This window comes from Panicum virgatum, chromosome 2K (genome assembly GCF_016808335.1).
Source record: "Panicum virgatum strain AP13 chromosome 2K, P.virgatum_v5, whole genome shotgun sequence".
NCBI classification, from domain to species: domain Eukaryota; kingdom Viridiplantae; phylum Streptophyta; class Magnoliopsida; order Poales; family Poaceae; genus Panicum; species Panicum virgatum.
The window spans coordinates 9,056,724-9,081,592 of record NC_053137.1 but is presented as its reverse complement, the minus strand read 5'-3'; the positions used below and the strand labels follow the sequence as shown (position 1 = coordinate 9,081,592).

The 24,869-nt window shown below is 44.4% G+C and overlaps 3 protein-coding genes across 3 annotated transcripts; 1 reads left to right on the top strand and 2 right to left on the bottom strand.

Moving 5' to 3' along the window:
- Window positions 1-1,191: 1,191 nt before the first annotated feature.
- Window positions 1,192-8,435, bottom strand: LOC120665324 (exocyst complex component EXO84B-like). The gene is made up of 7 exons (XM_039944866.1): window positions 8,024-8,435; window positions 6,134-6,231; window positions 4,482-5,523; window positions 3,338-3,850; window positions 2,466-2,654; window positions 2,258-2,391; window positions 1,192-1,652 (listed from the first exon to the last, which is right to left on the bottom strand). The coding sequence occupies exons 1-7, from the start codon at window positions 8,240-8,242 to the stop codon at window positions 1,490-1,492; spliced, it is 2,358 nt and encodes a 785-aa protein (XP_039800800.1). The 5' UTR covers window positions 8,243-8,435; the 3' UTR covers window positions 1,192-1,489.
- Window positions 8,436-14,208: 5,773 nt separating this feature from the next.
- Window positions 14,209-16,921, bottom strand: LOC120665319 (non-specific lipid transfer protein GPI-anchored 14-like). Its single transcript, XM_039944858.1, has 3 exons — window positions 16,246-16,921; window positions 15,015-15,110; window positions 14,209-14,663 (listed from the first exon to the last, which is right to left on the bottom strand). The coding sequence occupies exons 1-3, from the start codon at window positions 16,790-16,792 to the stop codon at window positions 14,488-14,490; spliced, it is 819 nt and encodes a 272-aa protein (XP_039800792.1). The 5' UTR covers window positions 16,793-16,921; the 3' UTR covers window positions 14,209-14,487.
- Window positions 16,922-21,357: 4,436 nt separating this feature from the next.
- Window positions 21,358-24,447, top strand: LOC120665304. The gene has a single exon (XM_039944834.1). It carries the CDS (start codon window positions 22,222-22,224, stop codon window positions 23,467-23,469), a length of 1,248 nt encoding a protein of 415 aa, XP_039800768.1. The 5' UTR covers window positions 21,358-22,221; the 3' UTR covers window positions 23,470-24,447.
- Window positions 24,448-24,869: the final 422 nt, after the last annotated feature.

Sequence of the window (24,869 nt, the reverse complement as noted above, 5' to 3'; positions counted from 1 at the left end):
TATGTTTAGTTTTCTGAGCTCAAAAAGGTACAAAAATTCATAAAATTGAGCTTTTCCTTTTTTCCATATAAACTCAACTTTTCTAACTTCCCAACTTTTCAGAAGCTGCACGAGAAGTTTGCTGTTTATTTAAGCTTCTAGCTTTTTCACGCCGAGAAGCTGCCAAGAAGCTCAAACAAACAGCCCCTTTGCCCGCCGGCACATGAGCGCCGATGACGGCCGTTAAGGCCATCGACAAGCGAGCATAGCAGCGAAGGTCACAAAAACTTCCATGGGACTTCTGTGCAACTCTTGGAAGAGCTCCAAATACTCTAATTCAATTCTCAGTTGTTCTGTGAAGGTGGACATTTAATTTAGGGGTAGCCTGGTTGGGCAGGAACTAATTGAAGTGCTGCTGGTTCTATATAGAAAAGAAATGAAACATTTGAGTGAAATATCAAGATTTGATTACTAGTATTCGCTTACAAATATGTAAATCCAAACCGCATATATAGTAGAAGCAAACGAGAGGGATGCGAGCCAAGAACAGGTTGCCAACTTTTGCCGCGGCTACCAAACTGAAGACAGAAGAAAGGAGAAATAATCTAGTGAGTACATGGCTTTAGCAACCTAACAGGCCATGCCGTACGTCTCAGGCAGCCAAACATCCATGGATTCTTGCCATGAACGAAATAGTGAGTAGGTCATAGGTTCTTTGAACATACTGAAGATGCATGCCCTGGACACAGGACAGGTTACCCAAAGGAAGCAGCAACGTCATGAGTTCGTGACCTAACCAAACCAAACAAGCATGCCAGTACAAATCTGCAAACCCGAACCATAAGTGTCACATCAATTTTTTTTTTTATGCTTGGTCAAATATATGCTCACCATCACGCAGCTGCATTTTTGGCATGTCCAAGTCATGTCCCTGCACCATCAACCAACATGAACAGGTTCGAGTAGAAAAGGTTACAATGAAGTTTGGATCATTACCATCAATCTGAAACATTAATGGCAATAAATCATAGGCCCTAGAACTGAGTTCACGAGGCTTCCAATGTTGTTATGAACACTTGCTTTCGAGATTGTGACAGGACTGAACTGTGAAGCATCCTCTAGTGCCGTGCGTAGTGGATTACTAGCTAACTCAAAGTCAATAGTTTCAGAACTCATTACATGCCAGACATTACTCGAAGCGTGGAATCTCTGTATTCATGCCAACTGACAAGTAAAAACTGATGAAAGAATGATACACTGGTGTAGATGTCAAACCAGCCATTTGGCCATGCAACACATGCGGGCCACAGCTCTCTGAAACAAATGACTCGATATTTCTTTTCCTACGTCAAACAATTATCCCTCTATACTAATACTACTAGCACAACAGATTTTGAAGGGAAAAAGGAAGCAGAAAAAAAAGAACAAAGAAGTGGAGGAAAAGGGCGAAAGAATATATACTATTGATTATTATACAATGATCTGTCTACAAAAAATTCCAGCTTGCAAACTAGGAGCTGCCGTGGGATTTGAACGAAGATATGGAGTGTGCTGAAATGGAGGCGGTCGGGCTGTTCACTTCCCTGTCCCCATTGGCAGCTCTACCCTTTCCACTGATCATACTGACAACTTCTTGAGCGACGTCCATGAACCAATCATCGCCCGGAAGGACACTGCACAGAAACAGGAATATTGGCTGAAATTTGAAGTTCCCAGTGGAAGCAACTTCTGTGAGAAACCAACTGTAGCTACTACAATCTCCATCATGGGATCATGTAACAAGGAACATGTGAGGGGATCCTCATGATTTTTCGGAAGTATGACTAAACTACAGTAAGTAGGATGCCTTGTTAGCATCCAAGTAGGGATGCAAGTGGGTACCCATTGGTGTTTTTTTGGGTTTGTCGTTTTAGTTCATTTTCTCTCCCAAACTAGATACGTAGCGTGCCATTCCAGTTCATTTTATCAAGTTTTGGGTCGACCTAATGACCCAAAAAAGGTGGGACTTCATCCCTACAGCCAAGCTGTCAGCTACAGTGGTAGCAGCCTACAGGAATATATATAACTCCAAGTTATTTACTTATCCTTCCTTCTCTTACTAGTTTTCTTAACGGAAGAACATTAGCGTAATCCAAACTCTAGAAGACAAAAATGCAGTACAGGGTTCACTTTGCTAGAGAACTCCGTACATAACAAATACTAGCAGTTTTTTTTTGTAGCAGATGAAAGAACATCTAATTCTGAACCAACAGAAAGGCAAAAATGATGAGCACTGTACCTATCAGGGTTCATTCCAGTAGCAGAAAATGCAGCCATTGCTCTATCAATGATATCCAAAATGACTTGATGTACATGTCTAGAGAGAAAACGACCTTGGCCAAAAATGATGACAAATTGCATATCCAGGTAGAACTGCAAAAAAGGAAAATAATTTAAAACAACAATTGACCAATGAAACAAAAAGAAAAAGGAGGAAATGAGCTTACCTGCTGCAGACCAAGGGGACCTAGAGGCTTTGGCCCCTGTTCAATCTCTTCCCAGAAGGCCTGGTCCTCTGAGAGCCACAGTATGACTGTCTCCGTGAGGCGCATCATTAACAAAGTAGCGAATCTTTCTCTACCAACAAACATTTCTGCGGCAATGCTTGCCATCCTGTTTAGCTTTGCATATAGCTCCTGCATCAAACAGCAGATGAGTAGATGACATTCTTCCGAATACAACATTATCTAAGACTAACTTGGGCTATGCAAAGAAAGACAACTACTTTTGACAAGTCCACTGTTTTTAACAACACATTGGCATTGAAGATAAAAGAAGCTTCACCATAAAACATGCAATCTTAGCAAAGTATATCCAATATTAAGGATTAACAGAGAAGACCTACTTTTTAAAATGACTAGTCCATGAGCCCCTTAACTTTCGATGGTGCACCATCTTAACCAATTGTGCTATTAAAACTGTGTCAATATGAATTTTTTTATTCCAGTGACTCAGCTAGAACAATCATCAAAATTGCGTGGGTAATATAAGTTTCTCTTTCAAAACTGTACGTTCAACCCATCCATTCAAACACCATATGCTCAACTAATTTAGCTACTACATAGGTATGTGATCGTGATAAGATGATCAAAGGATTGACCCAGCAACTGCACGAAAAGATGTACAATGGCCTCAATGTTGGAATTTCATTGACACACTATTTTGGCAAGGAAATTATAAGTAAAATGACATATGTTGAAACAGAAAATTTTCTAAACGCTCAAGAATTTACTGAGAGACCTATATGAGCCGTTCCGGCAAATGCATGGTCCAGGGACCAATTTAACCAATTACAATAAATAGTCAAACTTGTATGTACCTGGAAAATTGGAGATGGAACCCATTCTGGTTCTTCAACGGTATTATCCATATTGATATACATTTCTGCGCTAAGATGGGTATCGCCTTCATCTGTAAATATAAGTTCAAGAGCATGCTGCCTGCAAAAACTATCTCTCAATCTGTCCACCATACGTTGTAGTTTTCTTTTCCATTCACGCTGCTCAGGCACACGGTTTTGTTTATCTGTTCCTCTTTTACGCAAATCATCCATGCTGGACTGGTTTATTGATGATAACTTCATAGCTGCTCTAGGTAGCAACTCCTCAGCTAGTAGAGATGCATTAGCTAATAAAGCTAACTGCTGTTCTTCAGTCTCTGCCATTCGAACAATCTTATTTCCTAAACCATCTAAGTTAGCTTCATCATCTATTGAACCAGGTAAAGCACTTATAAGCAAGTTGACATATGAATTGAAAATTTGTGTGATCCCATCCATTGTAGAGCCACCTAATTGCAGATTAAGTAGTGGCGCGACATCCTCAAAGAAATCCTGAAATTCAAGATAACATTAGACATACCTAATATAGAGCCTAGATACAAGCTAATCATCTTTTCTGAAGAAGCATGAAGTCCAATGGAAGTAGTTTAGAGTAGAATATTTCTTTTTGTGCAAAAGTAATGATAAGGGGAAAAATCTGTTTTGCAGCTAAACCAAAACTTTCATTACTGAACTAGTGATTCAAGGGAGCTGTGCTGGCATCATCATTCTAGTGATTCGCACCTATTGTATTGGTTTAACACACTACAAATAGTCTGAAATGCATAAAGCGGAAAAAGAACAAGTCATGTATTAGATTAATCAAGCTGAGGGTTTACTGAGAAATTAACATGATCCTTGCTGAAAACAGCGTCTTTGATGTGAACATAAGTGCAACAGACAGTCCAGGTAAAAACAGGAAACAGAAATGAAATTACAAAGAATGCCCAATCTAGTGGCAAAAGAAATGTTAGGTCATAAGACATAACTATGCCAATGAATATACATTAGCCTTTACCAATTACCATCAATATGATATAGCTCTGCTGATACATGATTTTGAAAAAAGATTAATATCATCTTTCTGGATACAACAAATAGATAGATTCATTCTTGTAATCTAACCATAAGAGATCACCATTACCTGAACCATTGAATTGAAGCGGTGTGCGCTGTTAGAGAGCTTTGGCTGAAGTGCCAAATTAGCAGCAGAAGATCTAGCTAATGGGCGAATACCAGTTGAGGGATAAGTGAGTATCCAGTTATCAGCTGCAGCTAGTGCAGCAGTACTCTCCTCAATTCTCCTCAAATTAGCATCTAACGCTTGCTCAAGACTGGGCTTGAATTGTTTCAGGAGAACAGATGAAACAGACAGACCACGAGCTTCCAGCAAGGAACAATGGCCAAGTGATATCTGAACACATTCTGCAGCTGCCCTCAAGCCTCCAGCAGCTGCACAAGAGGACAACACATGCCTCTTTACCAGGAGTGCAAAGGACATAACCTGCTTGGTAGCCCATGTAACCAGTTCAGATGCATAACATGACTCATCACCAAAAACATCTACAGAGTCACTGAGTGCCTGAGCTATGACTGAAAAAACTTGTTGAGCAAGTGCTGCAGTGTATGCCCCACCATATGAAGTGCTAGATGGATGTATAGTTTGCATATTGCATTGAAGCCTTTGATCATGTGCACTGAGTAAGAGGCTGTGAGCCCGGGGGCCATCACCAAGTCTTTTGAGGGCAGAAGCAGCAGCTCGAAGCTCAATACCACGAGTGGAAGACTGACAAGCAGCTTCAGCAAGCTGATCAGCCAGCCTCTGACGATTATCAGAGACAGATCTTCTCAAAGCCGAAACTTCAGCTGCAGTTAGAGTTTGTTTTCGTTTTGCGTCAACAGCAACTCGTTCTGCTTCATCCAGTGCATCAAGTGCTTCATCCACTCTTCGCTCAGCTAGCAAAACATCAAGCATGTCAGGAAAATCTGCAGACCATTTCTGAATTTCTGAAGGCTCCTGATCTTCAACATTGGATATGTCGTCTTCTGCAGAACCTTCAGGGCCTGATGTCAATGAATCTATCTGAACTCCTTCAGACAGACCGTGAATTAAAGCTGCCTGTGTATTAAGCAGATTTCTAATTGACAGTAGCTCCCCTTCAAGGTCCGAAATCTCCTTTGATGTTCTGATGACAAGGAAATCAGTACAAAGTAATTATTTAGCAGAAAAGGTCAACAATGCAAACTGTGATTTCACATGTCGCCGGCTAGACACTATAAAGATTAAAAGTTCAGGATGAATAAATAAAATTACATTAATATAACCCTCATTTAACAAAAATAGATAGACTAATACTTGAAAAGGAAACATTCTTTAAAATTGTCAAAACATTTAGTTTCTGAGAGAAACAAAACCAGGTATACAGATTATAAAGTACAAATGAGGATAAAGATATTATCAATGTAACAAATAAAGTAGGCAAATGCCTCTACATAAAAATTGTTAATGGCATAAATGGCTCAACTCATAAAGAAAAAAAATGTTATAGCAATGAATTACTAAACAAATTAATAACTGTCCTGTACGCAGAATTCAGCACATGATACTTAAGAACTGTTATCAGAGAGAGCAGTAAGGATCTGATGAAAGTGAAGATAATAAAAAGATAACACAGCTCAAAGCACGACAAAAGGGGAAGGTTTATGAATCATCATGATTAGTGTCGATATCTCAAACAAAAGTGACAACAGCACAACATATTTAAGGAAAGTTTGCACAAAAGGTTGCTACCGGACCTGATAAATGAAGCATAATTTGCATAAACACTCCTGCGCATCTCTTCAGCCGAAGCTTTCTTTAAGTCTTGCAGATAAGAACACAAATGTCTTATTTCCTGCAATGAATTTGAAAATCCTTGTCAGTTATGCCTAGTGCACATTCTAATTTCTAATACAAACTGACAGTTCAGGTGGAATTTAACACTCCAACAATGTCAATGTCAGAGAAGACAACAATAAGTGGATTACATGTGGAGTACAAGGGCAGATGCTTTGAGAAACATGATTGCAAAAATGCCGAGAAAGTAGAAAGGCCACTGCCAACATCATTGTGTCTCAGAAAATAGCAATAGCTAGTTTATTTTAATGAAAACCCATGAAAAACGCATTATCAGTACATAGTACATAGGATAAATACCATGTATTTAAAAATGATAAATTGATATGGAAATTAGAAAGTCAACAATAAAGTGATTCTAAAGTAGGAGTATTCTCATGAACCAAATCCGTTGTGCAAACTTGAAAGTCAAATGAAGAGATCTTAGCTGGTTGGTAAGAACAAATTAGGCATGTTACACAGTATATTAAACCATATAAAAATAAGAATTTTGCCAAAATGTCGAAACCAAAAAAAATAGCAGGATTAAGAGTAATGAAATAGGATTAAGAGTAATGAAATAACAAGTACAGTACTATGAGTCCTACGATAGGGATGGATGTAGACCCAGAGTTAGAGATTTCTCAAACGACATGCAACGTGTTAGGCTGGAGTGAAGTCACCCCAGTTATCACAATATATAAACAGTGAAGTACCATTCTTAGTGAGGAGTCAAGTGAAGACATGATATAAAATCTACTCCATTTTCAATGGTTTACTTGAAAGTTGTCACAAAACTCAAAATCCTAACTGAACTGATATAGTGTTCAAGGGTATATTTCATTAAAATATACCTCTATTTTTGAATCCATGATATTTCGAAAAAGCTAATTAGTTCATTTTAAACTTATTACCTTGTCCTAAACGTTGTATATTTAAAATTAGAGGGAGTATTAGCTTTTCAAGCTGCGGGTGATGTTCAAAGGAAACAAAATACCATTTTTCTACCACCAAATACATCAATAAGGAAGAAATGCATTCCAGTGAACAAAAATATAACATCAAGACTTCAATTTAGCATGATCCTGAACCCTTAAATTGCTGTGACCATCATAATTATGTTTGGACTCAAACTGCTGTAACAATAGCGATATCAAACTGAAAATGCACTAGTTCCAGAAGCAATGCCATAAATTTCCAGAAAATTCAAGAGTTAAGACTTAAGACAACTACTCGTAGGCCTCTAGCATTTCATTTCTAGTAAAACCTGACACAGAACCACAATATGATGCAACCTGAAGAATGGAAGCATATTCAAAAGTATTTCAAAATCTCTGGCTGGTATTCAAATGTGCAGATAAAATCATTCAAAAATGCTCCTGTGGTTTGACACATGCTCAGCTTTCTGATTTGCACACATAACACAATCGACAAAACCAAATTTTTGCCATCAGAACGTCAGTTGCTCTATATAAAGTGAAGAAATCAAATTCCGAATTGTCCACACAAGTCATGCCAAAATCATTTTTGTGACTGTAAAGTACCAATTGGGCAAAGAACACACGCATTGAGGTGTCCGCCAAGTGGCACTGCGAGAAATGCCGAAGTGCATTCCCCGAATAACCAATCGTCCAGATACGAGAATGGCCCTAAGACGCAATTCGTCTTAATTCCAACACTAATGGCCTCTCCCCCAGATCACAGCCACCTATTCCGATAGACATCCGAACCAGGAGACAACGAAATGCGACCTCCCCACCACCGCGGCAAGAGGCGCCGCCGGATCGAGCCGCGGGCGGATCGGGGCTCACCTTCTCGTTCATGGTCTGGCACTTGGACTGCACGTAGGCGTCGGGATCGAAGTTGTCGGTCTTGAAGATCTTGAGCTTGTCGGCGAGCTGCACCCCGCCGTCGCCGCCGCCTCCACCCCCGCCCCCGCCCCCGCCGCTCCCCACCGCCGCGGCGCTGCCCACCGGGAACACCCCCGAGTGGCCCGCCGGCCGCGACCGCGACGACTTCGCCGACGCCATCCGAGATCCAGAACAACCTCCCGCTGCGGCGACCGCGCCTCCTCCTCGGCAATGGCGAGGGGATTCCGCGACGCGGAGATGGCGAGGAGATTGCTGCGGCGGTTGTGGGGGTGGTTGCTCGGCAATCAATCAAGCAAACGGAAGAATGGAGGAGGGAGACGAATGATTTGGGTGCGGCTCGGCTGGCTTTGGGTTGGGTTGGGTTGGGTTGGGTTGGGTTCAGGGTTAACCATTTCGTTTTCGTTGCAAATCCCGGTGATTAGCGGAAACGAAATTTCGTTCCGAAATTTCGGTAAATTTCGGCGAATTTCGGTGACTTTTGGCCGAATTTTTTTGAATTTTGAATTTTCAAACGAAATTTTCCGAAAAATACCGAAATTTTTTTTCCCGGTAAGTAGCGAAAACGAAATTTTTCGCCGAATTTCGGCGAAATTTCGCCGAAATTTCAAACCCTGGTTGGGTTTGGTTCGGAAAAAAATACGATTTTTTTTGTTATTTTGCGACGATGATTTTTGGCGTGGGGATTAGGGGTGTTTAGTTGGTGAAAATTTTTGGTATAAAGGTCACATTAAATGTTTGACCAGATATCGGGTGAAATTTTTGGGCACTAATTAAAAAACTAATTTCAGAGCTTGCTTGGAAACCGCGAGACGAATCTTTTAAGGTCTTTGACCGCATCATTAGCACATGTGGGTTACTGTAGCACTTATGACTAATAATGTACTAATTAGGCTCAAAAGATTCGTCTCGTCATGTACATCTAAACTGTATAATTTATTTTATTTTTTAACTATATTTAATACTCCATACATGTGTCTAAAGGCGAGGCAAAAAAATTTTGGTAACTAAATGCGCGTGCGCCCAAAGTTTAAGTTTTTTTTCCGCCCGGGCCTTTTACACTGTTCACTGCAACCAGCCAACAGTGTTTTTCTTTCACATCAAACCAGCCCCGGCCAGTCAGCAGTATTTTTTTCTCACAACAAATCAGCACCGGCCACCAGCGACAGCACAGCGAACGAAGGCTTAGCTGGTGTGAGTTGTGAATTGTGATATGGCCTTGGAAATGGGCGATCAGCTTTGTTTCTACTGCGTGCTGCATGCTGTTTCTTTGACTTGTTGCTCCCAACATTTGGCTCTTACGTAAATGTTTGTTAAAAATTATATTTCAAAAAAAATTATTTTGTCTCATATACTATTTTCTCAAATACGAGACTAATTAGTAGAAAAAAGTTTTATTCTAGCACCAGGGTAGCTTAACATATCATATTTGAGAATCGGGTGAACATGTTAGCTATTGTGACTTCCCCAAGAACTTGGCCGTACATGTCTCGGTGATTTGGTTCAAGGTAAACAACAAGGAGGGGCTACCATGGGTGAAAAACGATATTTTGATTATCTTCTTTTTTTTGTGCGATGAGAGATGTTTTGGTTATCTTATCTTTGTAATGCCGTGTAGGGACATTAGTGTAATATTTGGATGTATTCACAAGCGTTATAATGTTTTAATTGTATTATGAAAGTACGTTTCAGGATTCGTATTATTTATGATAGTAATTTTCAGAAGTTTCACAATGGCCTTTTACAGAAGACTCAAGTCAAAACTTTCCAACTGAACTTGTTTCTACGTTTGAAAACACATTCGAATAAGAAAACTGGAAATCATATATCCCTAACTCCTAAAACAGTTCAAATCCCCTCTATGGCAGTTCAAAGTTGTTTCTGAGTTTAGTATCCATGCTTTGTAGCTTTCCTTTGTATGAATAGGCCATAAGGCGCTAAGCTGCTAATGGTCATCGGATTTCCAGCTTCAGGCCCTGTTTAAACGGATCCGATCCCGTAAACTCCGTAAACACAAAAAAAACGTCACATCAAATGTTTCGACATATGCATGGGAGTGCTAAATGAAGTCTATTTACAAAACTTTTTGCATGGATGGGCTGTAAATCGTGAGACGAATCTAATGAGCCTACTCAAGCAATGATTTGCAACAGTGATGCTACAGTAACCATCCGCTAATTATTGATTAGTCATGGATTAATTAGCATCATTAGATTCGTCTCGTGATTTACAACCTATCTGTGCAAAAAGTTTTGTAAATAGACTTCATTTAGTACTTCAAATTAGTAAGATTCTTTTGCAAAAAAAATTTCAATGAAACTAAACACGGCCTCATACTGACATACAAATAAAACTATCGTTGTAGGATAGATAAAAGGGATAAGTCTATTTTACAACCTCGAACTAGTCAAGAAGTCTGTTTTTCAACCTCCAACTACGAAACCGGGTAACATAGGCCCTCGAACTGGCAAAACCGTCCGAATCACCCCCTCGATCACTGTAGCAAGCTGTTTTGAGGGCGGTTTTGCTACAGTAATATTTCCGAATTTCTGGAATTTCACACCTCTCAATTAAATAATAAAAAAAGTATAGTTAATATTGTCTAAAAATCATGATATTTTTTTGGGAGGTAGATAAAAAGACAAGGAATCTATTTTGGCTAGATGTGATACATTAAACATAATGAAATTTGAATTATAAAATTTTAAAAATGGGTAGAATTCAAAATTCATTGAATTTTTGGGTTAGCTAAACTTTTGATAAAAATAAAATAAAAATATGATAATTCATAATTTTTTTATTTATTTTAATAAGGTATTTTTTATTGGCCCAAGTTTTTATGAAAGTTTTTGAATTCCTTCACAATGCTCAAATTTGAATCAAATTTGATTCCTCAAATTTTAATTTATGAATATTCTATAGAACTTGGGCCAATAAAAAGTACCTAACTAAACTAAATAAAAAATTATGAATTATCATATTTTTAATGCATTTTTATCATAGGTTTAGCTGACCTAAAATTCAAGTAATTTTGAATTCTACCTATTTTTAAAATTTTATAATTCAAATTCCTTTATGTTTATTGTAGCACATCTAGCCAAAATAGATTCCTTGTCTTTTTATCTACCTCCCAAAAAATATCATGATTTTTAGACAATATTAACTATGCTTTCTTTATTATTTAATTGAGAGGTGTGAAATTCCAGAAATTCGGAAATGTTACTGTAGCAAAACCGCCCTCAAAACAGCTTGCTACAGTGATCGAGGGGGTGATTCGGACGGTTTTGCCAGTTCGAGGGCCTATGTTACCCGGTTTCGTAGTTGGAGGTTGAAAAACGGACTTCTTGACTAGTTCGAGGTTGTAAAATAGACTTATCCCTAGATAAAATGTCCCGGATCCGGATGGAACGTTTGTAGCACGTTGCTTATCAGGCAAGGTAGCTACAAGAAAAGGTTTGCGTTTTGGCTCGTTATGAACTTTTGTCTTGTTCGCATCAAGACTCACGAATTGATTATTTTTCTCCAAATAAAAAAACAACGCTAAACAATGAAAGGGGACCCCACCTCTTCTAAGTCCATAGGCCATAGCCTATAGCATGATATTAGAAAGATATCAGGTGCAAACCAATTTCTCCGTGCAAACCGTGCAAACTCCAATCTGACCACTGGATCAGCATCCAAGGGGCAGGGGATCTACTAGAAAAGGGCTTACCCATTTAAATTTGGCCCATTTCCCTTGTCTACTAAAAAAATGCCCATGTCCATGTCCATTCACCTAGGTCTTACTGAGTTTGATATATAGATTTTTGCAAAAGTGTAAATCTTTTGTTTATAATCTATATATAGATGTCTTTTGAAACACTTCATATATATGGCCTAAATTTTTTTGCATCATTTGTGAAGTTTTCTAACAAAAGATGTGAGGTTGTTATGTTTTTATTGCAGTTACATCAAATGTCCTACAAATCACTCTAAAACTTTTTGGTATGTTAACTCTTGATTCATATATAATTTTAATCAACTAATGATAATATTATGAAACGAGACAAAGATTTAAGTTCAAAATCTTATCTTATTAGATAACCAGGAAGCTATACATATGAATATCTTGGACCGCATGCCAGCAAATGTACCTTTTGGCATTATGTAATTTAGTTGTAGATGATTGGTTTGAGCTGATCATATTGTTTTCCTTTTTCATGTCAATGATGAACTAGCTATTAAGAGATTGTAGGATGTCAGATATTTTGCTTTGTCAATGACATGAATTGAAATTTGAACATGATATCTATACAAGTGTTTTTTTTAAGATGACTCGTACTCGATTTTGTGAGACTACTTATCGCGATATTTTACGCTGAAACTGAAAAGGCCTACAAGTATCTGGAAAAATAGTTGGTACCCACTTATATCGCACTACAGGATTCCTCTTGTTGCCGACACTACCACAAAAACTGATTAACCGAGGCGTTTTGAAAAGGGCTCGGAGGCGGGCAAGAAAAATAACCGCATCGGTTAATGGTCCGCATTAACCGAGGCGGTCACTTTTTATTAACTGAGGCGGTTATAAAAAACCGCCTCATAAAATATATTAACCGAGGCGGACAACTTATAAATGTCTGTCTCGATTAATAGTCTATTTTCGGAGGCGGACTTCTTATAAAGGTTCACCTTAGTTAATTGTCTAAGCCCATATGAAGCCCATACAAGTTCATATGAGGTTCGAAAACTGTCTTTATATATATAGTGAAGTTAGGATTAATCACTTATTCCTCCCGTGCCCCCTACGCCTCCAGCGGCCGCACCTCATTCTCCTTCATCTCTCTCTCTCCCCGACGGCTGCACCCCCTCCCCGACGGTCGCGCCCCTCCCCGGCGAGGCGGCCCCCGGCGGCCGCGCCCCTCCCCGGCGAGGAGGGCCGCCGGCGGCCGCGCCCCTCCCTGCGAGGAGGGCCCTCGGTGGCCACGCTCCTCTCTGACAAGAAGCCCCCCCCCCCGCGTCCGCGCCTCTCCCGGCGAGGAGGCCCATCGGCGGCCGCGCCCCTCCCCCGCGTCTGCGCTCCTCCCCAGTGAGGAGGCCCCTCGGCGGCCGCGGGCGCGGCTTCTCTGCGGGCGGGGGACATGGAGGACGACGCCCAGGCAAGGCCCCCGGCGGCTGCGAGTGCGGCGGGACCCGGTGGCGGCTCCAGATCTGCGAGGGCCGGCAGGGAGGCTGGATCCGACCTCGGGGCTTCCAGATCTGGCCTCGGGGCTGGCGGATCCGGTCGGCGGAGGAGCGGCGGCCTCCCCTGTGGATAGGCTCGGCGGGCCCGTGGATGGGCTTGGCGGGCATGTTCACGAGTTTTCTATTTTTTTTTGTTTTTTCTACACGATTAATTGTCATTTGCAGGACAATTAGTATTATTGCACAAAATGTCAAAATTGTAAAACACATGATATGGAATTTTAGTATCTTCTAGGCCAACATAACCCGTTAGCCACCGCCACTCGAGATCTAGAGTGACAGCGAGAGTAAACTTACACTCGAGATCTCATTTTGTCTATCTGTTAGCAATAATTCCTCTGTTTGCAGGGCACTGGCACAGAGGATTTGCGCGTGAACTCCATTTCTATTTTTTTCTTTCTTCTGTTAATAAAGGATCATTCAACCTATCGTTCTCTTGTTCTGTACTATCCATGCTCGTATGGCAGTACTGCTGCCTATAAACTGAACAATACGTTGCACGACTACTCTTGCACTGACAAATACCCTCAAACAATTGAGATGATGGCTCAGTTCAAGGATGCGCAATTAATATGCATATGGTTGAAGATGCTACGGGCAGGATTATGATACATGCAGAGTACGTTGTGAGCACCTGCATTTTGCAGCACGGTGCTACCAGTGAAGTCGTTTTCAGTGTGGTTGAAATACCTATGCCATTATCGCTTCCATTAAGTGGTCTCTTAGCAGAAGTAGGAGTACTACTACTCAATCATGTAGCCGGTGGCCAGTATGGAAGCCGCAGTTTGGTTTTTGGTAAAATCATAGCAATGCAAGTTTTGTTTTTCAAAAAAAAAAAGTTCTATCAGTCCGTAGAAACAAGATTTAGGCAGACCAGTTCGTTAGACAATTAGTGACCCCGAAAAGAAACGGAAATCAACGGGCTTTTGTTTTGTCCATAAGCTTTTTTTTTTTGAAGGGGCTTTTGTCCATAAGCTGATAATCTGATGATGATAAAGTGTGATAGTAACCGCCAACGGTTAAACAAACGATAATTAACTGCCAACGCTGCAACTATTCCTCACTGGACCTGTGCTTGATCACTTCCTTTCCACAAGTACACAGCACAGCACAGCACGCACGCAAGACGCAATCACGTAACCACCTCCGATGCGATCCGCCGCCGCCCGTTCACCGGTCGCCGTCTATCCCAGCAGGATGAGGAGAGGCACGGCGAGTGGAGCGGCCGCGGCGAGCAGCGCCACCACCGCGCGTGCGCCGCCGCCACCGACCCTCCCCACTCCCAACCACCGCCCCGCGGGCCCGGCGCCGCCGCTCTTCTGCGCGCCCGCGGCCGGCGCGCTGCTGCTGCTTCCGCCACCTGGAGAGCATTACGGCAGGCGTGCGCGTGTTAATTATAGACAGGGGATTAAAGCCGGCGATGATTGCCTTCGAAAACAAGCGTAAAGCGATCGAGCTCCAAGAAGAAGATGATCGTATCCTATCCCCACAGGTCTGCACGACCATGAAAATTAAACTGAAAAAAAAAGGTGCAGCTAGCACCGCTCCTAATTAATATAAAAAGTTTCTCTCTTTTTTATCAAGTACTCAGGACTTGGCTTGAGCCATGTCCGTTACTTCACTGTTGCATATCTGAATCATCATGCAAGGAGCGAGACGAAGAAAATGGGCGGGAAATTAAAGCAAGTTGGTGATCGATGATGAAACTGACCGGTGCCGCCGGGGACGGTGCCCTGCGCCGCCGCCTGCTTCGCGTACTGCTCGAACACCTGCGCCTCCTTGGAGTTGGGCGCCAGGTTCAGCAGCCCTGCATACAGCCACAAAACCAAGAAAAAAATAAACACGCCATGTTATATAGTTGCAGCAGATAATTAAACTCGCGAATGAAAATTTTGGGAAAAAAAACTCTATTTGCGCAACCATGTCACTAGTATTCTATCTTGTTTTGTCCAAGCAGTGTGAAACTGTGAATTTCCTCCACCTCAAGATTCGAGTACTCCTGAATTCTACCGTTTCTGCGCCGGCCACCCATTCCTGACATTTGGGGCCCTATGACCACGCTTGCATGCTAGGAGAGTGACACGCCCTATAGATTGATTTTGTTGCTGGAGAATGGAACGAGCTTGTCGACTGAAGTCAAGAGGGAGTCCACACACACTAGTTCCTTTCAGTTTCAGAATCTTCTGGCAGCAGGAGACTGATTGATCACGCCATCTCCCTCCTCATCAACCGCGCGTGACGGTGACGCCGATCACGGGCGGCCAGCCGTGCCCCCGGGAAAAAGAGACGCGGGTTTGGAGCCTTCTCTGGCGGCAGGCAGCCGACGAGGAGGATTTTTTTCTGGTCGATCCGGTGTCTAGTCTAGCTAGCTAGTTTTCCTATGGAACATGGAATGTTCATGACGACCTGTTTCTATCCGCAACGACATCCCCCGGGCTAGCACGGCATCTCTCAAAGCTGCTGTGACGTTTGGAGAAGGATGTGTGTCGGCCCTGCGCCCCTGCCGTACTCTGAATCCTAACCGAACATGCAGACAAGGCCGGGGGTTTTTTATGTATGTTTTCCTTGTGAGAAATAAAAGATGTGATTTCTTCAGTTGATTTTATTAGGAAAATTAAGTAGTCGAGCCCGAGTTCTTTTTCATTAGTTTACTAATCGACCACAAGGAGAGAGCTCAACTCAATCTCGACCACGGAGCCGAGCTTGAGTTGAGCCTTGTCCTAGTTGAATTAACTTAGGGTTGCTCTGGGTCAAGCTTTTCCGAACCGCGCCTTAGCCTCGATGCTAATATATTCTCACTTCTCAAGTTCTCATAAATAAGTAACAAATTCTAATAAAGTGACTGAGAGATAGATGATCAAGATGACAATTAAGAACCACTCCACCAATTACTGGCCGGTGGATGATGACGAGGATTGAGGAATGGTGAGGTGGTCACGTACTGGGGCAGTCGGAGATGTTGGCGGCGGCCTTGCAGATGGCGGGGAGCCCCAGCGCCTTGGTGACGTTGAGCTTGAGCCCCAGGTTGGGGTCGTCCTTGTCCTTGACGAGCACGCAGAGGCACTTGCGGCTGGTCTGCAGCACCGTCTTGAGCCCCGCGCAGCAGTCCGGCGTCGGCGCCGCCGCCTCGTCCTGCACGTACGCCAGGCACGTCGCCAGCCCCACCAGCTTGTCCGAGCACTCCGCCCGGTCCGCCGCGAAGTCCCCGCCCACCACCGCCGCCGACGCCATCATCGCCGCCGCCACGAGCGCCATCGCCCTCGGACCCATGGCGGCCAGAGCTCGCCGGAGCTGATGCTCTCTGCGCGCAGGGGATCGGAAGCAAGCGCGAGAGCTAGTGAGTGATGGAGTGGAATTTTGGGCCGCTTGGCTTGATGGTGGAGGCCAGGGAGGCGCGGCGACGCTTGTGATATATAGAGATGTCAGGTGTGCGGCCGTGTGAGCGCGCGGGGGCGCCGGCGGGGGCGCGTGCGCGCACGCCGACTTCATGTGGGCAGTGGGCGGCGGCGTCCCGGCCGGGGCGGGGCAGGTGGTGGTGGAGGGGCCCGGCGCCGGTTGGAGCGGGCCGGACACGGACGGGGTGGTGGTGCGCGTTGTGTCCGGCGCTCGTGACGTGCGTGGATGGAAGATCAATGATGGATGGATAGCATGTTGCCTCTGTCAGAGGTTGAATGACAGTCTGACGGATGGGTGATTTTCTTTCTTCTGAATGGAGAAGAAAAAGCAGCACCTGAATAGCGGATTCAGGATAAAAAGAATTCTTGGTGATAGACTCTGATTATACATCAAAAAATCAATCATCAGTTTGTTTTCGAGGTATGAGATGAGTAATGAAGCAGTGCAAATCACAAGTTTCTTGCTCTCATTTTTCCTAACGATGCAAATCACAACCGACAGAGGGTACGGTGGCCAGAATGATGGCAGGTACAGCAACAGCGAACGGTGGGCGTTTGGGCGATGCCGGGACTCCCACGGCCGGCTACACCTTGCCATTTGTTAGCATCTGAGGAGTTGGGAAGCCATGAAGGCTGTCGCCCTCGCCCATGCCATCCAACAGAGCACAACAGTGCCCAGCAAGATGGTGGGGAGCCGCTGCTGTCCTAGCCTTCTACTAGGTGGGATGAACGAGCTTGCCTGTTTGGCTGATTGAGCAAGCCTGCCTCTCCCATGCTGCCAGTGACATTGGATGGACGAGTTGTAGCTAGGGGTGGTAAAACATCTTAAATAGGGAAAATTCGATTTACATCCTTGAACTATCATAAAAATCTAATTTTTAACCTTCAACTACAAAACTGTATAACAAAGGTCATCCAAATATTGAAACCGGGCAAATTTAGCCCCTTAGGTAGTTTTAAAGGTGGTTTTTCATTTGTGAGAATTAAAAATATTCAATTTTAAACTAAAAAATATAAGCAATTCATTTTAAATAAAAAATATAAAATGAGTATCAAAAGTTTTCTAAAAATTTAACTTATCTATTGGCATGATATTTTTCAGTTATTCAGATCCATTTTTTATTTCATAGTATTTGATTGCTTTTATTCATGTCTATTATTTTTAATAACGAAGATTCAAATAGAGTAATAGTAGATAGGTTACATTTTTTGAAAAAATTTGGTACTAGTTTTATTTTTTTTACTTGAAATAAATTAGTTTTTATTTTTAGATCTAACTAGAATTTTTTGTTTTTTTCAAATAATACAAAACCACCTTGAAAACCGCCTCGAGGGTCAAATTTGCCTGATTTCGATAGTTTGATGGCCTATGTTATCCAGATTTATAGTTGAAGGTTGAAATTCGGACTTATGTGATAGTTCGAGGGTGTAATTTGAACTTTTCCCTAAATTTTAATCTAGATAATATAAGAGTTAGGCTTTTATTATCTTATATAATTTTAAGTTACAAATATATAAAAATTAAGTTAGATTGTGAAGAGAGCATTAGGATCATGATCCGTTACCACCTCTAGTTGCAGCTGCTCGCGTGTCATTTCTGAAAGCTCACGGTTTAGTTGAGAGGATCAGTCAGTCTGAAACACATGCATGGGTTCAGAACTCCCAGCCTACCATCTGTAATGAAATTAATTGACTGCCGTAGAATGCCTTAATGACGGCACTCTGGCGACGCACGAAGCAAATCACTCTTTCACCGCTAACAGGGAAAAACACCGGGTGTAGATGACATGGCAAAAAAAAAGAAACCTTTTTTTTTTACTTATCGCGCCCCACTGTATTAATGATAGCCTACGTAAATATATATACATTTACCGAAAAACAACAATCACTGACGGAATATTGGTACTGTCCATTGGTAATATTGTAATTTTACCGATTGACACCCGTTGTTAATTTGGTGTTGTGGTGTATTGCACGAGAGATATTTCGTTGCGTTGTTCAATTAGACCATTAAGGATAGTCATAAGGAGTAATTCTCTAGTGAATCTTCAAGCAAATACATTTTTTACATGTGAGCCTACCTAGTATTTTCTAACAAGGATGACTGCTTGATGGGTGGGGACGTGGGGTCAAGGACTTTGGTTATGAAACATATGGTTTTTGGTAGTAAAAGCGATATGTTCTTCCATTTTGATAAAACCAACTGATTTTCCACCATCATTTAAAATTCAGATTGACCTCAACCAAAAAGGACAAAAAGAAACGCATTCAAGCTCAGATAGCGAACTAGTACTTACATATTTCTAAGCCGTTGCGTGGTAATTTATTATGATGTGGCAATCTATTAATTTCATGATGATGCGTGCTAATAATGTCCGATCAAAGAAAATCCTATCAACCAGTGGTCATTGTGCCATAAACCATAACCCATGCGTCATTTTCAGAACCATGAACGCCATCTGGATATTTTTCAGTTGATGACACCTAAACCCTCTTGTTGTCATCAGTGATGGCAGATTAGAGATTATCTCCTACTGGTTGCATTTTCCAATCAGATCCAACGCACAGAAGCTGTCTAGTTGCAATTGCAACCAGTTGAATATATATATATATATATATATATATATATATATATATATATATATATATATATATATATATATATATAGTTGAACAAAGATTTGATCAGGACACTCAGAATCCAAGCAACTAGACGCTCTGAATGTTCACCAAGAAATCAAGAACCATTATTTATTTTTGCTGCTGCTGCTGCTGCTACTATTATCATTATTTACTCGATGAAAACATTGCAGGAGCTCTATCTCTTTTTTTTTGAGCGGGAGTTCTATCTTTTCCCCTTTTTTGAGAGAGTTTTTTTTAATTCAAGAGAGAGGTTTTCGAGAGATGTAAGGCATGTTTGGCACGGCTCCGGCTCCTCCAAAAACAGCTCTGGCTGTGGCTCCTTTGGTGGAGCCACTTCTCTGGTGGAGATGAAGCTGTTTTGAAAAACGTTTGATAAAACAACTCCTTCAAATTATTTAAAATACATAAGAAAGGTAAAGTGTCCATAATACCCCTTTTCCATTTTATTTTTTCTTTTTCCTTTTCTTTTTATCTTTCTTTCCTTCCTTCTCTTTCCTCCTTATCTCTTCTTCTCCCGTCGCTTCCTCCTCCTCCGGCCTCCCCTCGCACTACCTACGCCACCTCCCTCCCCGCAGGCTGTAGCCTTGCCTGCGACCGCCACCAGCCATCGGCCGGTCACCTCCTCCCCGCGACCCCTGCTTGCGGCCACCACCGGCCCCATCCTCCCAGCGGGCGCCGTCGGCCACCTCCTTCTCGGCCAGCCATGGGCGCCCTCCACCAATCTTGCAAACCACCAGCCATGGGTGCCCCTCTGCCAAGCACGCCGGCCCATACCTGGGATGCACTCGCGCGCGGGCGCCGGGGAGTTGGGCACTCCTCTGGGACGGAGGAGGGCGGAGCCGGTCCCAGAGGAGTGCCCAGCCGATTGGAGCCACGTTTTCGTGGCTCCGCCTCCTGTATGGAAGCTGCAAGTGGCTCCAGGTCCGGCTCTCATCTGGAGCTGCACAAAAAACTACCGTTTGGCAGGGCTCAGACTGGAGCTAGGGTTGGAGCCGGTTGAGAAGCCTGGCCAAACACGACCGTAGTAAAGGCAAGGAGGCATTATGCATCTCACCGGGCCCGGCAAGGCCACTGTGGGCCGGCCCAGCAGGAGAAACAAAAAATTCGTGCTTTTTTATTTTTATATTTTTGAAAATCATTTTTAATAGAAATATATTTTTAATTTCATAATTTACAGTTTTATACCCCTACCGCCCGGCTGCGGGGCGGCAAGGGGCCTGCCGCCCCTCTGCCGGGCGGTAGGGACCTATATGTAAATAAAATTTAGTTTTTCTTACACGAAGACCCCTGACGGAAGGCGGCCGCCTGGCAGCCGGGCGGTAGGCAGGCCAGCCGCCCGGTGGCGGGGCGGCAGGCCCGCCCTGCTGCTACATGTGCGCGGATCAGCAGGTAGTACACTGCTCCATCTGCTTGCATTCAATGCGCGTGCCGTGTCGCGATCCCGCCATGTAGTGCATTCAATCCCGCCAGGTAGTGCACGTGATTTTTCATGATAGTTTCATCCACGTGAAAAAAACAGGCCTAAACCAGACATAGCGGGCCGCTAAAAAGGATCAGCAGCAGTTATGATGTGGCTACATCACCAATAGTTCCAAAATGTTATGAAACTGGAAGCAATTTAGCACGCGAAAGGTGTTTGTTATATATATTAAAAAAAATTGTAGTACACCAAGAAGGTGTGCGTAGGTTACCCTCTCTTTGCCGCGTGACTGTGCGATGTGTACGGTGGCCGCGTCGATCGACAGAGTTCCGAGGGGGAGGGACCCTGGGCGGCTAATCGCCCTGATCGGATCTGGGACGTGCCTTGCACATGGCCACACCGGCACCGTTTCACAAGAGACGACACAGGATGGCCGGGCCCCCCACACTGGACCAGTGATTCCGTGTACGACGGATCGTGACACGGCACACGCATTGAATGCATGTAGATGGAGCAGTGCGCAGCAGCCTGCCGCCCCGCCACCGGGCGGCCGGTAGCCAGGCGCCTCCCGTCAGGAGTCTTCATGTAAGAAAGGCTAAATTTTATTTACATATAGGTCCCTACCGCCCGGCAGAGGGGCGGCAGGCGGCCCCGTAGCCGGCCGGTAGGGTATAAAACTGTAAATTATGAAACTAAAAATATATTTCTGTAAAAAACAATTTTCAAAAATATAAAAATAAAAAAAGCCAAAAAAATTCACCCCACGGCGGCCTGCCGGACCACGTATCACGCCCTGCTGCAATTTTTTTTGTTTCTTTTTGAAGCCCGACCTGCTGCAATTGACTTGCCCGACGGCGCGCGAGCCGTGTTCGTGTGCCGACAATCTCCGCCGCCTGCCGGCGGCCGTGGCGGTCCTTCCCTCCTCCCGGCCTGGCGTCCGCCGCCGCCCGCGCCGTGCACCGCCCGGATAGAGCTTCTCGCCGTCGCCGGCCGTGCGAACGACGACGGCGCCGCCCCGTTCGACGTACGTCGTGGACATCTCCGGGCGCGTCGCGACGGCGACGCTGGTCCGGCGAGGAAGCAGCCGGGTGCCCCGCCGGTCGAGCATTTTTCTTTTGGAGGAAAAAGTCCGTGTTTTCTTTGCAGAAAATTCAACACTTCTACCAGGATTTTGCACCTCCCGCGACGTCGACGTCCACAAAGAACCACCCCACATTGGAGCGGCGGCCAGCAGCGTCGTCCACAAACCCCGGTCGCGGCGAGGTCGTCAACGCTTCAGTCTCCGGTCAGAGCACGCACACGCCGAGGCGTCGTCGTCGTCGTCGTCGTCGTCCACAAACCCCCAATCCCGCCGCCGCCACCGCTTAGCTTCTTCCTCCAGCACCGGGATCCGTCCAGGTCCTATTCCTGGACTCCTGGTAAGCACCTCTCGCTCCGATTTTTTTGTGGCCTCGGGAATCATGGCGTCGTCGAAGCCGTCGTGCAGCGCCGGGCGGCCGGTTGCTGCAGACGGGCGCGCCGACGCCGTTCCCGCTCCCGCCGGCGTCCTGCTGCCCCCGGACGCCGTCTACGAGATCCTGCTGCGCCTCCCGGCGAAGGAGCTCTGCCGCCTCCGCGCCGTGTGCCGCCCGTGGCGGGCCCTCCTCTCCGACAGGGCCTTCGCTGACGCCCACGCGGCCCGCCACCAGGAGCCGCTCGTCGTCGCCGGCTACGCCACGCACACGAGCGGCGGCGCCCTCTACGACGTCCTGGACCTCTCCGGCCGCGTCGTCAAGCGCGCGCGCGGGGCGGCCGTCGCCGGCGCCGGCAGGACGGAGAACGAGTGGGTGGTGTCCGCGCGGCTGGACCTCGTCTGCGCCGCGAGAGGCGCCGGCGTGAGCTGCGCGCTGCTGAGCCCGGCCGCCGCGCGCGCGCGCGCCCTGCCCCAGGGGCTGGCGGAGGAGCACGCGGCGCACGAGCGGGAGATCAGCCACCACGCCGCCATGGTCGCGCTCGGGCAGGTCGCCGCCACGGGCGAGCGCAAGGTGCTCCGCGTGCTCCACCTGTTCCCCGGCACGGCTCGGCAGCTCTACGAGATCACCACCCTCGACGGCGGCGACGGCGGCGGCGGCCGGAGCCGGTGGCGGCGGATCAAGGACCCCGCGTGCCCTGTTGCATCCGGCACGTGGGCGGTGGTCGACGGCGCCGTCTTCTTCTTCTCCAGCGAGCTCGTTCATGGCCAAGACGCCATGCCCGACCGCGTAGCCTCATTCGACCTCGCGACCGAGGAGTGGGCGCCGACAATCCGAGGACCCCTGAGTAGCAGTAGCCTCGGGGACGACGGCGCCGCCGCCGCCGCCGGGCATCCCGACGATCACATGGGTTGGGGCGAGTTGTCACTGGCTGACATGAATGGCTGCTTGGTCGTGACGCATCGCACAGTTGCCTCCTCCATGGACCTGTGGTTCTTGATGGATGTGGAGAAGGCATCATGGGTCAGGAAATACAGGATGCAGCTTAGTATCAGCTACCGGCATGCTGAACATACGGTGCGTCCTCTGCTGGTGCTGAATGATGGCAGGATAGTGCTGGTTCACATAGGAAACAGGGGATCTCTGAAGATTTATGATCCTAGGACAAGCACTTCTACAGATGTGGCAGATATTGGGCCCTGCGTTGCAGTTGGTTTGTACAATGGAAGCGTATTGAGCTTGGCAAATGGTTTTTAAAAGAGTAAATTACACCCATCATACATCAACTTGTGTGGTTGTATCACTTTAGTCCAATAGATTGTAAAATGCACAAGCTGATGCATGAACGTGTCAAAAGTGTGCATCTACGGTCACACATACACCATATAGCGTATTTAGGTCACAAATTTTAATGTGGAGAAGAGGAAGGGCCATAATACAAATATGCGTTCTCCTTTAATCGATCGGTGACCTTCAAATGATCTGAGTAAACATCTGGAGAGCATGGTCTTCAATTTGATGAATGAGGTTAGTATCTTTTTACTTGCACTAACTCATTTTTAATAGCGCCAAAGTGAATGCCAGTAGTATCTAATTTATTTCTGCTATAGAATATGTTACACACCAAGGCCGGCACCTAGGCCATTACGAGTCTTTTTTATTTTTTTGAAACAATCTTTTTTTATCGTGTGATTGTAATGTACCAGGCATAATCTCTAGTGCTGTCAATAGTGTTTATTCAGACTGCAATATTCTTGTTTGTTTTTTTTCAATTTATATTGTGCTTTTGGTTATAATATTCTAGGCCTCCAGAATTCAGAATATTAAATTTTGATGTCACACTATCAAGTGTGGCAACAAAAGTAAACAACAGATTTATGATCATATTTAACAAGCTATCGACGGATCGAACTGGGTAGCACGAGCATCATCACATGGCAGAGACCAACGTCAGCCAAGAGATATTTTGCATTAGGGCCCTCCCTCTTCTCCACATTAAAGCTTGTGACCTAAATACGCTCTGTGGTGTACGTGTGACCGTAGATGCACACTTTTGACAAGTTCATGCATCTATTCGTGCGTTTTACAATTTGTTGGACTAAAATAATACAACTGCACAAGTTGATGTATGATGGGTGCAATTTACTCTTTTTAAAAAGAAAAAAATTGTACTCATTTTATTCGTATTTTGTTGCAAGCAGCTGTAATGGAGTACATGTATTTATTGATCAGGTAGTTTTTAGCTGTTATCTAACAATGCTTTATTCTGTTAGTATTGAATTCTACACCTGACGAGGTAGTAGCAAATATCCTTCACATTAATCTGATGACTATGCTCCAACCTGTGACACGCCATAAGAAAAATATGCAAATGTCCTCCACATTAATATATTCCGATAACGATAAAACTGATCAATATGTTTGTAATAAGAGAAAATTTTCTATGAACTGAATTCATTTTGCAAAAAAAAAGGCTTAATTAGATCTATGACATTGCAATTGTCACGTTTCCGAGATATACCATTACTATTCGCGAAATCAGAAGTATGCTATTACAATTATACATTTATTAGAGATATACCATTACATACCTTTTCGATGTGTTTATAAAAATATTTGGACCAAAGTGCCCTCATCTTCCACCTCCGGCCCCTATC

Coding starts and splice junctions, on each gene's coding strand:
- LOC120665324 (XM_039944866.1), bottom strand. CDS start 8,242: ATGGCGTCGGCGAAGTCGTCGCGGTCGCGGCCGGCGGGCCACTCGGGG. Junction 2,655..3,337: donor TTCCATCTCCAATTTTCCAG/GTACATACAAGT, acceptor TGTTTGATGCAG/GAGCTATATGCAAAGCTAAA. Junction 2,392..2,465: donor GTCCCCTTGGTCTGCAGCAG/GTAAGCTCATTT, acceptor CCTTTTTTGCAG/TTCTACCTGGATATGCAATT.
- LOC120665319 (XM_039944858.1), bottom strand. CDS start 16,792: ATGAAGTCGGCGTGCGCGCACGCGCCCCCGCCGGCGCCCCCGCGCGCT. Junction 15,111..16,245: donor CAACATCTCCGACTGCCCCA/GTACGTGACCAC, acceptor GGCTGTATGCAG/GGCTGCTGAACCTGGCGCCC. Junction 14,664..15,014: donor CACCGTCCCCGGCGGCACCG/GTCAGTTTCATC, acceptor AATGCTCTCCAG/GTGGCGGAAGCAGCAGCAGC.
- LOC120665304 (XM_039944834.1), top strand. CDS start 22,222: ATGGCGTCGTCGAAGCCGTCGTGCAGCGCCGGGCGGCCGGTTGCTGCA.